At 29.7% G+C, this 16,566-nt stretch overlaps 2 protein-coding genes and 1 long non-coding RNA gene across 3 annotated transcripts; 2 read left to right on the forward strand and 1 right to left on the reverse strand.

The window, feature by feature from the left end:
* The first annotated feature begins 316 nt into the window (after positions 1 to 316).
* On the forward strand, positions 317 to 2,404 carry LOC133796960 (uncharacterized). Its single transcript, XM_062234679.1, has 4 exons — positions 317 to 515; positions 598 to 680; positions 807 to 897; positions 2,081 to 2,404. The coding sequence occupies exons 1-4, from the start codon at positions 487 to 489 to the stop codon at positions 2,109 to 2,111; spliced, it is 234 nt and encodes a 77-aa protein (XP_062090663.1). The 5' UTR covers positions 317 to 486; the 3' UTR covers positions 2,112 to 2,404.
* A 1,458-nt stretch (positions 2,405 to 3,862) lies between these two features.
* On the reverse strand, positions 3,863 to 4,714 carry LOC133796959 (uncharacterized). Its single transcript, XM_062234677.1, has one exon. It carries the CDS (start codon positions 4,630 to 4,632, stop codon positions 4,258 to 4,260), a length of 375 nt encoding a protein of 124 aa, XP_062090661.1. The 5' UTR covers positions 4,633 to 4,714; the 3' UTR covers positions 3,863 to 4,257.
* Positions 4,715 to 13,247: 8,533 nt separating this feature from the next.
* Positions 13,248 to 15,110, forward strand: LOC133793734 (uncharacterized). Its single transcript, XR_009874930.1, has 4 exons — positions 13,248 to 13,442; positions 13,524 to 13,599; positions 14,068 to 14,129; positions 14,848 to 15,110. It is a non-coding gene; the product is annotated as an uncharacterized LOC133793734 (long non-coding RNA).
* The last annotated feature ends 1,456 nt before the right edge of the window (positions 15,111 to 16,566 follow it).

Genomic DNA, 16,566 nt, shown 5'->3' on the forward strand with positions numbered 1-16,566 from the left:
AATATAGAGTCTTATATTAAATATTATTATAATGATTATATTTTATAATATTTGAATTTATATTAATATAATTAATAAGTATATATTTTTAATTAATTTTATAGATATATTCTATTAAATATTTAAAATATTAAGTTAAAGTTAGTAAAAAAAAATATTTAAAATGAAGAATTTGCATTATTTATACACTTTTTTATATAGAAGTGATATTGTACTTATGTAAAAAATATATATAAATTTAAGAAAAGATTCCCAAAGGAAAACTATCCTCTAGGATTTAATAAATAAAACAGCATATTAATAAAGAAATACATTGCCATATTATACTTCATATTTCATATCTTGTTCATTTGTCAAAAAAATAAAAATAAAGAAATACATTACCCCCGGTTTGGACTTAGGAAAGTAGGAGACGCCCCACGTTGTGCATCTTTTCAGACGAGTAGCTCAAATTGGAGCCAGATCTCGAGCATTTCGAATCTTGCCATGGCGTCTCCACCTGATTCCTCTGCCCAGTGAGTTCATCTAGCTTTTTACGAATTTCAATGTTTTTTAATTGTTTGTTGTTCTTGTGCCTGACCCTTATTATCTTATAAGAGAGGCTGCTGTAAGGAAGCAAAAGAAGGGACCCCCAATTAAGTTCTTGGTCCCTCTTATATATGCCCCTGTTCTTCCTCTAAGTGAGTTTCAGATTTTTCTCAATTAGATGGATAAAATTATTTACTGCGTGATTCTATTAATTTTTATTGTATTTCGTAACTGGGTTTTGTCCCGTGAAAATGTTTTGGCTCCTGGGTAATTTTCAGTTCGGCTCTCTCTGCGAAGGAATCCTGTATTAAGGGATCGTTTGTTCACTGCTGTTTTGGCTGGTGCATTTGCTCATGGCTTTTATTTGGTGTATCCTTTTCTGCCTCGTGATTATGATGTGAAAACTATTTTTACTATTCGTGTGATCTCTCAAGTGTAGTCTTATGGTAATAGCATCGTTTTCGTTGAAACTTAAGAGGTAATGTATGTGGGTTATTCATGCTTGCAATTGTGGAAAAAATATTGGTTAGTATGTATAATTACATTGAGTTTTCTATCATTTGTCCCCTATTTCTGACTTGGTGAATATGCTGATCCCATTTCTAGGAGTTTTGTACATAACAACAACTTCTATCATGTCAATTAAGAAAAAAAAATTAAACGAATGAAAAAAAGACTCAATTACTGATTTTTTCTTTAATGTACATTTGACTGTGGTAGAGCTATGGCTTATGTCTCTTTTTTCTTTTCTTACTTATCACAGATGTATTCCATAAGAGAGAAATGAGGTTGGGTTTTGATTTCCTTGTATTGAGAATTTGTTTTTTTATGCATTGACATGGTAATGGATTAAGGTTGGCTTTTGCAGAAACTTTTTGTAGATTTCACCTCTTTTCCTGCTAGTTCAGGTCCATACGACTCCCGACAATTTGGAACAATTGTTAACCTCTGAAGTATAGAATTGTTAAATTGACTCACCAGGTGCTTTGTAGTTTGTAGGAGAACATGTTTTGTTGATGGATTGATTATGATGCAAGGTAGTCAATAGCATATAGCCACCCAAAATTATGATAAACTCGTCTATGTTCTAATAATCTTGTCATTTGATAATTTGTGTCAAGTATATATATGTTTATATGTATTATACTTTTGGCCCGTTGTAACACTGGCTGTACACTATGGGGCTTTGTTGTAGATTCATTTTTCTCAGTCATTGATTAAGCCTAGTTCCTACAGATGAGAATGACAATCTATTTTTCTTGTTCTTTTCAATTGAAGATTTCAGTCACGGTGCATAATCACTTCAAGTCAATTTCCTTAGACCCATATATTTACATAGATCTTATTATGATGTTAGGATAATGAAGTAGAAAAACAAGGAAAGTAGAAGGACCATAACTAATTTATAGGAACACTATCATACATATGCTTAATTGAAACGGTGAATAAAAATGTCTCATTATTCACTGTCATCAAACTTCTTTTGTTGTGACCTTTCAATTTGCTGCGTCTGTTGTATTATGTATGTTTCTTTCCTTAACAGATAATCCAGAACTGATATATATGATATAGAGAGCAAGTAAATTTTTCCAATCAGTGGTTGTGATATTGGAATTTTGCTTACCTCTCTTGTTGACATTAGGCGATTGGCGGTTTCTTTTGCGGAACTCAACACTTGGTGAAGCTTCAAGCCAAGTTGGAAGACACATTCTAGTGACCTTAAATAAGTAGCCTGAGGACAGGTTTGAGATATTATACATTTATTATGGACTATAAATACATGTTCTTTCCTGATAAAAAGTTTGGCTTAAGATTTCTATTGCCATTTTTGTTGCTTATGAAATAATTAAAGAATGCTTAAGATGGTTTTTTTCAATTGCCACCTCTTGTTATGGGTAAAGCCATAGGTGTTGAGATTTGATCCTTTTGTTTGTGCGCGTGTGTTACAAGATTTATAATCATGAGATATCATTTAAAGTTCTAAGAGTATGGTTGCAGAAAAGTCACTTGGTGAGTATGGCATCAGGTAAAACAACTTTAATATTCTGGATTGTCAGTTGGAATTATGAAATTGAATCATGCTCATTTAAGCATTTCCATCCTTAATCATTTCATTGGAGGTAGAATGAATTTTGTTATATGTTAATATATCTGTATAATGGCATCATAAAACTGATACGTGACAATAAAAGAGGGTAAAAAAAACAGGTAGGTCTCATTATTTGTCTGGTAACAACTTCTATGCACCAATATTTGTGGTGATTAATTCCGATAAAACAAATATTTGTGGTGATTAAACCATTAATATTTCAGAGAAACTATACTCGTTTAAGAAACTAGTGGTTTGTGTCCCATGGATAACAGTGTGTTTATGTGCGGGTCTTCGTGGTCGACAAAGCCTAGTTAAACTCTTCTTGACCTTTGTAATTGATTGGTCATTTGTCAAAATAAATAAATAAATATTCCTTTCAGAGCTCTAGTTGAAGTAAAGGCTAGCATTCTACTAATTTACAGAATAGATTTTGCATAAAGTACATCGATCGTTAAAAAGAAAAAAGGATTCTGGCCTAATCCTACAATATTATCATAACAAATGTTGTCCACAAGAGGGACTCATTATTATGATCATATTTAAAATGTAGAATAAAATAGAATAAAGGAATAATTTTTATCACGTGATTTATTTATGTAATTTGAAAACATCATGTATTAATGAGAGATAATTAAATTAATTTACCTATCAGTAATGTTTCGTTTGAAATGGTTCAGCATTAAACATTCCTAATTCTGTTGAATGACAGTCAACAATGATCAGCCGTTGCTTCATAGAACATAGTACATTTACCTGGTCACAATTATCCAATGTCTGATTATGAACACAATCCTTCGTCTGTACATTTTTAAATTAATATTTCTTGATAATTGATTTTCTTTTAAATGGGAATTTGTCAACGTTAGTGAATGAATATATATATTTTTTAAATAAATGGAATGAAAAGGGAGAGCAAATGGTTGACCAAAACAATTTTTTCCAAAGCTAAATGGAACTTGTACAAATACTCACTGTCACGTCAGCAGTATTTTAGAAGCACATATCTAAAATATACCAAAAATGAGAACAAAAATGTAAATAAAAAAATTAAAAATCTTAGTACATGGGAATGGGATATTCGAATCTTAAATAGTAGACGATTTAGAAAGTTGGATGAATCCAACCTCAGATCCAATATACCATAACGATGCCATGCCAATAAACCCACTTGATAGATTACGACATCACCTGGCCAAAAACGAAAATATATTCGACCGTCGAAAAGTTGAATACAAAATACTATGAAACAAGAAAATGTTTTAAAGTCAATTATACTTGATATTAAATACATAGGACGGTAGCTTAATGAGATAACACCAAATTAATTAGGCCTCGCCCACTACCACACTTCATCCGACTGTTCAATTCTTTTTGGAAGATTTGATACAAATTCAAATCAATAGTAAACATTTATGATTATATTTACATCCTTAATCATATACGTCTCTTTAAATCACTCTATTACATGACTATGTCATTTTAGCCCCTAATATCTTTTGGAAAAAAAAAAAAAAGAATTTCACCTGTTTATACAAAAGATGAAAATATGCATAATAAAGGAAATTTCTGGGCTTTCATGCTTTGATTTTCAACTCAAACTCCAAGGCTAGTCAACTTGGCCTCGCCGGTATCGGAACTCACGGATCGGAGACTTTGTTGAAATCTGAAGCGAGCCTTGAGGCGATCGCGGAGTGATACATAACGTCATGAAACGACTCCGATTCCTTTGTCAGCATCCGGAGTCGCTTCGCTTTGTCCTCCGTGAAGCAGCCGGGAGAGAACCGTGATCTCTGAGTCTTTGACTCGGAAGTTGACTCAGATCTGAACTCAGCTTTCTCCTTGCGTTCTGTTCCAGCGCCGGTGTCAATGTAGTCCGGCTCCGATGACCAGCCGAATAGTGGCGTCCACCAATTGGCAGAAGCAGTTTTCCGGCGAGATTGGTCGGAGTTTGAGTCAGGGAAGGCGCGAGCTCCGATCACTGAGGGCCGAAAGTGGAGAAGATTGGTCGCCATTGGAGGGAGCAGAGGGAGATTTTGGAGCTTTTGTTAGAGAGAAAAAAAGGTTGAGAGAGAATATGGAAAATGGGGGATGTACAGTTGGGTGGGGGTATTTATGGGTGTTAGGTGGGAAGGGAAAGTGGGAGTAGCAAAAGGATAAGATCAGACACGTGGCGGTTCCATTATAGGAGGGGTAGGCTCTAGTTCTACGCTTTTTTTTTTATGACTTTTTTATTTACCTGTCTCGTTAGGGATGGATAGCGATCAGTAAGTAGTCATATCTGACTAGGATGAACCACCCTTGCCAGCGATTTGACCATAATGCCCTTTGTCTTGCATTCTCAATAATTTGGATTAAGAAATTATTTTCGAAACTAATATGATAATCTTTCACCTTCCACGTCAATATCAAAATAAAATAAGTTATAAATGCATTCAATGATAGTTGACTATAAATAAGCTCGTGAAATTATACTTAAAATTAAAAGGGAAAATACATCCTACGGCAATTAAAAATAAAAATTGATTTATACAGTAATATAAACTAATTACCAAAATATTGTAAATTTACACCTTGATATATCTTTTTTACTATCAATTATAAATTTACTCTTCTACTTTTTTTTATTTTATTGTTTTAGTATCGTACACAAAAATTCTAATTAAATACAAGATTTTTCACTTTTTTTTTTGCTCTCCATTAATATTACATTTTATAATTAATTTGTTTACAGTCCTATTTTTATTTAAATTGATATAAATGATCTTTCAATTTTATTATATATATTCATAACTTTTTGTAACATATATTAATAGTAGTAGGAGAGATAGTGATAAAAACATATTATATTATTTTGAAAATCATAGCTAGTCAAATCTTAATCTAGTCAAAGTTTAAACTTTGTTGTAAAAATATATTTTAAAGTTAAAAAATTAGTTTTGTAAATTTTTGTAACAATCATGTTAAATAAATTTATAAATATTTATGTAAATGTTAGTTACAAAAATAAACTTTTTGATTGTGAAATTAGTTTTGCAAACTGTTGTTACAAAAATGTAAAACTTATTTACAAAATTATTGTAATTCACTACCCTGTAACTGTATTTTTATATAAATATATATAACAAAGTGTTTTATAAATAATGAATATCTTAAATTTATATTTTTAAGTTGTATCATATAAATTTGATGGATCCTGTAATTTTTTGAAACAATATTGTAAGATACGGAAAAGTATAATATTTTTATATAAATTTTGGTTATGATTTCTTAACTATTAATTATTTTTGTAAATGTTGGTTACAAAAATATTTTTCCTAGTTATGAAACTAGATTTGTATACTATTGTTACAAAAATAAAAAATTAGTTACGAATTTGTTCATAAGTTTTATGTACAAAACTAATTTTTGTAAATATTATTTACAAACATGTAATAGATATTTACAAGTTTGTAAACGTTGATTACAAAAAATTATATTTACCACTTTTATTTATAATTTAAAAGTCACTCCGTATTTACATTTTTGTCACTCCGTGTTTTTATCCAAAATATCCGTATTTTTGTAATGCACCATATTTTTCATATTTTTTTTTTAACTTTTAGTGTATTTTTGTAGATTTTCCAAATTAAAATATTATTGATCCATTGTACATATTTTTTACTTCATCCTAGTATACCGTAATCTCATAACCAAGATCCTCTCTCCAATAGAAATGCATATGTTCAAATTGCTCCACTGCTCCATTGTACAAATTTAATATTCTCACATATTTACTTAGTCATATATCAATCTACTAGGCACATGTACACAACAAGATATATACATATATAAGTTTCTACATTTTGTATTTCATTGTGTATAGTCCCAAGAGGTTCACTGTAAAATCATTAACTAATTGATTTATTCTTAGAAATTCATTATTTTGTTTATGAATGTGAGTAAATTTTTCTTTAATTATATACCCTTTTTGTTTGATTTCAAGATGTGTAAATTGTGCACAAAATATTTAAGGTAGCCCTAAGACGTTAAATTATATTAAAAACACAAATAACATCATACCTGCAAGTCAAGTAAAGAGAGCAAGCAAAGAAGCGCACGAGGCGAGTTTCTTGTGACACAAGTAAAACTTAGTCGTAATGCTGCTAGTAAATTCCAAAATAGTAATTATTCAGTTGTGATATAAGCAACCTCGAGTGATTAAGTGGGTAACTTTAAGAATAAAGTGCCATGTAACATGAGGTAACCCATGGTAAATCGTTATACCTAATCACCAAAACTAAACAGACTACCAAGTAACTTGAAGTAACCCAATAGATGATCATGGGTTACTCACCCAACAAAAGTAAGTATTTACTGAGACAATTATCCATAATTAGCTGGCATCAAGTAATTTAATGTGTTAACTATTTTCTTAAAGGGGAAAAATATATAAAATCAGAAAGAAAAAAAAAAAAAAAGAGAATAAAAGTAACTGTAAAATATTCGTGTAAATATGTTGTGTTTGTGTCAACATATTTATGACTCACACAATTAAGGTGAACATAAACACAAACACAAATACAAACACGAACACAACACAATATATTATTCAATTGTCTATAACCTAAATACGACACATAACGTTTAGTTAGCAAGTTACATGACATAATATGCTTAGCACGTTTAATAAATATGTCATATGACACTTATATGAGATTGACACATTTCCCAGTACGTTATTGAGCGTGTCATATAACACAAATACAAAACTGATACTATTAAACATAATTATATAATAAGTTATAAAATCTACAACACAAAGCCAACCTCTCTTAACCCCACTAATCTTTATTTTTGAGATTGGAAGCAAATATATATTTTTGATCAATTGAAGATATGTCTGTAAGAGTAACTCCAATGGTGGCTATCCCATTGATTGTTTAAAATATCCAAATCATCCCAAAATATAATTTTTTATTTTTTCTCTCTTCCACATCATTTTTGGTAACATTTTCCATAAAAAATGATAAATGCTAAGCACCCCAAAATTTGTCAACTATGGTCCCACATATTATTATTTATTATATTATTTTGCAATTACAAATATTGTCACACTAAATTTTTTAAATTCATATATTAATATAAATAAATATTATACGAAATTTAAATTAGACGAAATTTAAAGGAGCTTATAAAATGACATAATCATAATTAATCAATCTAACATAATTAAAAAATGTTAATTAAAATGATTTACAAATTTTGACCATATGTGCTCTGTCAAGTCCGCATGTAGATTGCGATAAATGTTTCTGTCATGAATTTCTAGACTTTTCCATACTTGGCCTATAATATCTTAAAACCATTTCGGGTTGGTGTATGGAAGGCGTATGAAAGACATATGGTAGTTTGTTGGTATGAAGAATGAAGCTTGTTGGGGTGTCTCAAAATAGCCAAAATTTTGGAAAGGGTAAGAGGACATGAGATAATTTTGAGAATTTGGAAAACTTTGGTTAAATTATTGAGAATATTGAAAATTTGGATTTTGTGGTTAGTAGAGGGAGTATTTTGAAAATTTTGATTGAATTAAGTATATTGAAAATTTAGATTTTAGGGGTTGGTACGTGGAAAATATGATGAATTTTGAAAAACATGAAAATATTGAAATTTTGAATTTTGGTAGTTGGTATGTGAAGAATTTTGAGAATTTTGGGAATCCAATAGTAAGAAAGAAAATTTATGATAGACAATTTTGAAGAAGAAATGGTGAATGGTGTGAAAATTTAATAAGGTTGATGAGTATCTATAGAAGAAAATAATTTATTTGAAAAAAAATGCAACGATAATAAAGTTGTTAAGGTAAAAAATATGACTGTTACCTTATATCTCTTCTATATAATAAGTGTGTAGATAACAGAAATTTTTTGTTTTAACGGTTTTTTATTTTTTTCGGTTAATTTTAATAGAATATTTTTATATTTAACAGAATATTCTTATATTTAACGTTAGATTATAAACATGATTTAAACTTAAATAAATGAATAAACAAATTAAAATAAGATATTTTTGAGATATTTTACAATAATAGTTACTTAAAAAAATAATAAAATTATATATTTTATAACTTAAATAAAATTTAATTAAACTCAAACAAATTAAAATAATATATTTTTTAGATATTTTACGATGATAATTATTTAAAAAATAATAAAATCATATATTTTATAACTTAAATAAAATTTAATTCAACTTAAACTTAATATTATATTAAACATATAATATATATACTTTTATTGTCATTGTTAAATTCAAAAACTAAAACAAACATAAACTTACACAAAAAAAAAACTTAATAAGAATATGATATTTTAAAGATATTTTATGATAATTTAAATAATTAAATCATATTTATTTAAAAATAATAAAGTCATATATATTATTTGTTTATCTTGTATATTTGTGTGATAGTCTATTTTTTATCAAGTAATTGGAGCTCTTTTTCTTCATCAAATTCACCAAAGGACATTGCTAGATGCATTAAAAACTAAAAATAATAGTTGATATATGTATACTACTATCTACACTATTATTTTTCCTATTTTTATTTTATTTCTATTATTAATTTCTTTTTAAATATTATTGTATTTTATATATATATATGTCATGTAGTTATGTAAATATATATCTATGTCAACTTGTATTTAGATGTGATATGAATATTTATATATATTATAGAACTATAATTTATTTTATTATATATATTTTAAAAAATAATAAATCAATTTTTATTAAAATTATAAATAATATTTATAATTTTACAATTAAACAAAGGTGTACATATATATATATGTACAATTAAAAAAAAAAACACTGTTAACTAATAGAAGCAACGTTGCTTTAGTATTGTTGCTGGCTCTCCAGTAGCAATTGCTTGTCAGACTATAGTCAACAAGCCACAAGATAAGCAATTGGGGAGTTGCTCTAACTAAATAAAATCAAAAGGCATTCCCCTCTCATTGATTAGATATGGCTAAGTGACAAACTTTATTCATATAAAATAGTATTTATTTTAAAAGGAAAATAAGAGAAGAGTATTTACTGATATAAGATTTTATTTTTTGTGGGCTGTTATTATACCTAAAGATAATCTTTAATTTTTAATCGTAATGTAATTATTTTCATCCTAGAAAATGCTTTCATTTATCAAAACCACTAGCCGTCGGCCCAAGGGCCAGAATTAGCATCCCATAGAAATTGTAATGCAAGTGGGTACTATTCAATGGCACCGACGGGGTGGCGGTTTCCTAATGGCGCATGGGACAAGCACGTGCATAATTTGTTCATTTTGTCTTTTGCATCCATTTTTACAGGAAATCACGTCGAAACCCCCGACATACGCGTTAATAAATTTGGAATTTTGCTAAAATTGGTCTATCACTATGATATATAAAATCAATCACGTAAAGTGTTTGAAGGTTCCAACTTTGAACACGATGAATAGACATTTGCCCTTTTCTAAGAGCCAAATGGACATGAGTCACATGACTGCAGCGGCTGTAGTGTAGACTTAAAGTTGTGGTCACTTTTTAGTTTTGGGTCCCTATATTTTGCTTGGGTTCAAGTTCAACCGGATCTTCACAATATTTGATCCATTATCTTATTTTAGAGAGCCTTTATTTTGTATGTTAACACAATGTACTTATTTGATATATATAGGGTATTATTTCTCTAACCCTATTTTTACAATACGGCTTTTATCAAATCAAATTTATATAATCAACATTTTCTAACCATGTTTTTTTAGTCAAATTTAAAAAAAAAACATGAAAATACTGTCAGAGAGTAAATGAATTTAATTTTATTGAAAAATTAAGAATTAAGATAACAAGATTTGTAACCACAATGAATTACTACTATAGTCAATGTTGATTATTATGTGTAGAACATTGAGAGAGATATATACTTGCAAAACTGAAAAATAGTACCATAACGGATAATTATAATTAACTAATAGTTTATTTTCATAATATCTCTTTTATATAAAAAAATGTGTAGATAACATAAATTTATTCTTTTAACATTTTGTTTTATTAATTTTAATGTAATATTTTAAATATTTAACATAATATATTTTTGAAACTAACTAAAAATATATATTTATTAATATAAATTCAAATATTATATAATATCATTATTATAATAATATTTAATTTAAGACTATATGTATAATAATTATATTAATATAAATGTTATAAAATATCATTATTATAATAATATATAATACAAAACTAAATATTTAATAATTATATTAATATAAATTTAAATATTATAAAATATTATTATGATAATAATATGTAATTCTAATTTTTTACTAATTATATTATTATGAATTCAAATATTATAAAATATCATTATAATAGTATATAATACATAATCTTAATTTTTATTAAAAAAATTATTATTTATGTACGCCGTGAATATCCGCACGTACTTTGTCGAGCTAGAAAAGAGCCATAACCGATCTGCCACGTGTCCACCGTTCATTTGGAACTGTTTGTTACGGTCCCCTAAACAGATAGCTCGAGCTGATGGATCATTTAGCTGCTCATCGCTTGGAGGCATTGTGTCGACATAGTAGAAGCCACGAGCTAGTGCCACATTAAGCTCGTCGTGCAACAGAGGCTTAACATACTCCCGGATCTTTATAAAGTCAACCACGTAATATAAACATGCGTATACCAGACATCACGTGTTTGCTTTATTCCCGAATTCCTGGGTACGCAATATAAACGTGCGTGATCAGACATCCCACACCTGATTTGGGTCATGCGGCCCATTACCCATCTTTACCTATTGATTAGACCACACTTCACTGTAATGTTTAGATATTAATCATCGGTGTCACGTAAATGACATGATGGATGAAGAGATCACGGGATAACCCCAATACCTACTCAGGGATCAACCTCTTATACATACCAAAACTCTGGATAATGTAAGGGGTTGGATTCTTCTTGTAATGAAAATACTCTGTAAGAAATAGTAAGGATAGATCAATAATATTGACTCGTGAACTAGGGGGATTTTAACCTCCGAACAACGTGAAAAGGGAGTGACCATCTTTCTCTGCAATTAGTTTCCACATTCTCGATTATTATCATTTTTTTATTACGGTTTATCATCCAACACTAATCCATCATATTTATTCATATAATTCACTGTTGGCGAAAAACCGCGTCAACAATTTATATTTAAAAAGGTTATTATATTATATATACTTAAAAAATCATAAAAAATGTTTTGATTTAATTTTTCATTTAATATGATTATGTCATTCTTTTATATATAATATTTTTTGACAATGATACAAATTTAATAAAATATTAATATATTCTATACTACTACTACTACTAAACTCGTAGAAATATTTAATTTTATAAGTTTAACCTATGGTTTAGAAATATTAATTTTAGCATAAGGTTTGATTAATATAACTGGTCTTAGAAATATTATTTATTATAATCTAAGGTTTAGATAGAATAATTAAGAACGTGACACTTGTCACATATATGATTATTAAGGATTTAAGCATATTGGATGAATAATTTAATAAAGGATAGATCTAGAAGGTCTAGAACCTTCCCTCATCTGTTAGGATCACATTTTACTTAGTCAATGTGGTTTTAACAAACTTCAAGTGTGCTGAAAGTGTGCAAAAACATGTTTAAAATATCAGTGTATGCTGATATATCGCAGCTATAGGGGCTGATGTATCGCCTATGATTGATACGAAAAATACGTCGACTTCGTACGAACAAAACCACGGACCCTCGGGGCATAGGTAGGGGCGATATATCGCCTAGGGTAGGCGATATATCGGCTCCAGTAGACATTTTTTAATTTTTCGTGGAAATTGAACTAGAAACAGCCCTCAACAACTTTGACTCGTTCCTAAACGTCTTTGACCGAGTTGTAGCACCCACATTATTTGGATATAATATAGCCAATAATTACATGATTGCATTGCATTACATATCATACAATATGTATAATTTGAGCATATGCATATTCTTATAAATGTTTTCATGTATAAGTATAAAAGTTGTGCATGTGATGTCTATATGTATGCTCAATATTATTAACCTTGTGGCATTTGAGTTGTCTTTTATGGGTGTTTGATGTGCTCAAGATATAAGAAAGTATGAAAAATATGGACATGCATGGAATTAAGTGAGAAAGGTGAGATATAGAAGGCAAAATATGTTAAGTGGTGAAAAATAGTACAATGTCGATTACTAGTATTTCGGGGTAAAATTGAGTATTAGTGGATTTACCAAATATAATTGAGGTATGATTAAGGTCTCATTGATGAAGTAAAAATGGTTTTAGAACCATTATATCAATTCTTGATGGGAGGTATACATAATCAGTGGTATTGATGCAAAGTCAAAACGAGCTTAGCATAAGTGCGTTACGCTCGATCGGGTAAGCATAACTATTGGGTATGAACTCATATGGACCTAAGGTTTGGTGTGAGTGTTTTACACATAAGGATAATAGGCCCAGCAGATGATTAAGTCGAAATTATTGAAGTGATAAGGCTTTCATAAGTCAAAAGGTGAAATGATGAGGTGCAAGGTGTCAAATTTTGATACAATAAGGCCAAATCATTGAAAATAAAGAATTTTCATCAACCTTATCACTTTGCACGACCATTACTCTGAAAAACAGAGAGAAAAGAAAACCAAAAACCATTTCTTGGCTGGTTTGAAGAAATTCTAAGGAGATCCAAGTGAAATCAAAGCCAAAGAAGTGGATTAAGCTTAGTTCTAGCCTTTTTATGGTAAGTTCTTGTACTAGGAAGTTAAACTATGTTTTTGAATTTTGCTGAGAGCTTATCTATGGTGTTTTATCTCTTGTTAAGATATTTCTTGGTGGTTTCCAAGTGGTTTGAGGTTTAGAAAAGCTAGAAGAGATTGTTTTCGCCGAAAAGTTGCTCGGTAAGTGAAATTTTGTGTTTTATGAGGTTTTTGGGGTTCTTGGAGTACAAACTGATTTTTGGTTATTTGATTGAGTTTATAAGAGAGTATATATGTTTATAAATGTTTGAATAGATGTGGAGACTCATTTAATTTGGGTGATGATCTAGGAGATAAGAATTTTATTAAAATCGGTATATGATAACTTTATGATGAATCATGTTGGTATTTGGAATATATGGTTATGGCAGGTTATTTGATGTTGATTATTGGTTAATTTTGATATTTGAGGATAGCTAAAATTAAGGGGAATCTCTGTCAAAATTTCTCCAAATGTCTAAGATAAATTTAACGCTCGATCTAGGTGGTTTAAGGCATTTTAGGCATGAATTGGATAAGAAATTTGATATGATGTTTTATGGGTATTTTTAAATGAGAGTTCAATGTATTACTGCCATCATTATGATGAGAAATCCATGCCATTGTCAGGATAAGCACATCAACACCTAAGACACCACTTGTTACACGGTGAAATATATTTTGGACAGAAGGTAAGTAAAGTACTCAACTGCAACACAAGAATTACATGTTATGTGAAAGTATGCATTATATGAATATTTTGTGAGTTAGTTGTATTAACATACATTGACACTTCATCATAAATTTGTATGCATGGCATAATAGTGATATGGTAAATTATTATATGATATAAGACCATGCATGATATTATGATGATTAATTATATGATGCCTTTGCAAGTTTTGTGCAAGATAAAAGAAAGTTGTAATAAGAAGTTTAAGTTCAGTGCCACTGTTTTGAAAAGGCAAATGAAAGTGTTAATAAGTGTAAACGGAGGCCTATAGTAGGCTTATAGTGGCTGCCCAATAATTTGGGCTAGGTTTTAGTGAACCAATTATATTGTTTGCCATGTTTCCGTTTTAATTTCTCCTCCATATGAGTTATTGTTATATGTATTGACACCACAGTGTGTGGCCGCCTTAACTCTTGAGCCCGACGGGGCAACGATGGAATAAGGTTTTTAATGTGCCCTACTGTGGTGATGGCTAGCCGGAGGAGAACCCATGAGATTTTATATTATATGTGTAACAAGCCCTACATGCATTGACCAATTCAAACAGTGTGCACAATATTAAGGGGCCCAAAATTTAAAAAGAAGTTGTGTATGTCCATTGACATTGGGTAATCATTAGCATTGCATGCATTACTTTTCTTACCGAGCTTTAGGCTCACAGTTGTCTTGTGTTGCAGGTAGAGAAAGAAATGAGTGAATGACATAAGGAGAACTGAAGCATGGTCCTGACCCTGATTTGTACATATGAACACATCGAATTTTTGTGGGTTATTTCAGTTATCAGTGTGATGTTTGTAATAAAGTGTGAAGTAATGTTTTGAAAACAAATTGGGTTATTTAACACTTATGTATAATATGTTTGAGACACACTTTATGTTTAATGTAAATAATGTGAAATAAGTTTTCAAGTTAAAAAAAAAATGTCCAGACTTCCGCAGTAATAAATTATGATATAGTTTTAAAACGTAACACCTCAAATATGGTTTTATCTAAAATAAGTGAGGGTGTTACACAAGTTCTAGGCATTTGTTGAACAGATAATTCAAATTTATTCAATTTTTAATCATTTATTTATGCATTTTAAAAGGAGTTAGTTTCACTCCTTGAACTCTATAAATAGGACAATTCACTCAGTCATTCTATTCATCATTCAAGCACAATTCAAAGCTTCCAAGCTGCTAAGTTCGTTCTAGATAGAAACACTTGGGTTTTGGGGTTAAATATTTCAAATCTAAAGCTTTTCTAAACACTTGGGAAGTAAGATTTTGTGTGATTTTGGTGTTTGAGGTATAGATCGAAGTTCTAAGCTATCTAAGGTACCGTTCATCTTCAGGTTTTGTCCATTTCCATTCTTCTTATTCTTTTCTTTTCTTCAAATCCTAACTTGTTATTATGGCTTTTGGTTAGGTGTTTGAGTTTCTTGAAACTTAAGGTCTTCAGTAAGTTGCTATCTTGGTGGTTTAGATTTTCTATTCATCTTCTTTCTCTAGAGGACTTATGGTTTCTTTATGTTTGGTTTTAGGAGTTTCCAATCTCGCTCATGTCTCCAATATTTCGGTTTTTGGTAAGGAAAATTAGATAGTTTAGTTTATGATCTAGGCTATGTTTTTGTATGAACTAACATTTCAAGTACAATAAAGGGGTACGTGTGTCTAGACTTAAGGTGTCCAATGATGTATGACGGACTTATGTCCGGTGTATGACAGACTATTTTCCGGGGCTTAATTGCCACCTATGTATAAGCACTTATCTTTTTATTATATTTGACTTGTTATTATGATCTATGACCTGTAGTTACAATTATGACTTATGACCTATGACTTATGATTATGACTTAGATTATGATCTATGATTATGATTTAGGCTATGATATGACTCATGGTTTTGTGATGTGATATGATTAGTATAAATAAGTTTTTGTTATGACTCTTGTGTAATTTAGGATATTTTGATTAAATGATTATATGACTAACTCTTGTTTGTATTTTCCTTACTGGGCTTAAAAGCTCACCCCTTCTGATGTTGTTGTGCAGAAAATTGATGATAGAAAGGTCGATGGTGAGTGGGACCTAGGAGCTTCGTGATGTACTCGTGGGGACCATATAGTCGAGGAAGATCAAGCAGGCCTATTTTTATTAAAGCATGTTTATTTTAAATTTTTATTTAAATGCTGGTCATTTTTATGTTAAAGACAATTATTTTATTTTTGTAAAACCATGGATCCATGTATTTATTTTCAAGTTTTTATTCAATAAAAGAGCAACATTTATGATTATGATCCAACGCTGTGTTCTCGGTAATTTAAGAGAAATTAGGGCGTTACAAAATCGTTCCCAAAAAGATCCAACCCCCTTAAATGAAGCTCTGGGTCCTTTATTTATAGTACCTGTGATAGT

The sequence above is a fragment of the Humulus lupulus genome, chromosome 8 (assembly GCF_963169125.1).
Source record: "Humulus lupulus chromosome 8, drHumLupu1.1, whole genome shotgun sequence".
Classification (NCBI taxonomy): domain Eukaryota; kingdom Viridiplantae; phylum Streptophyta; class Magnoliopsida; order Rosales; family Cannabaceae; genus Humulus; species Humulus lupulus.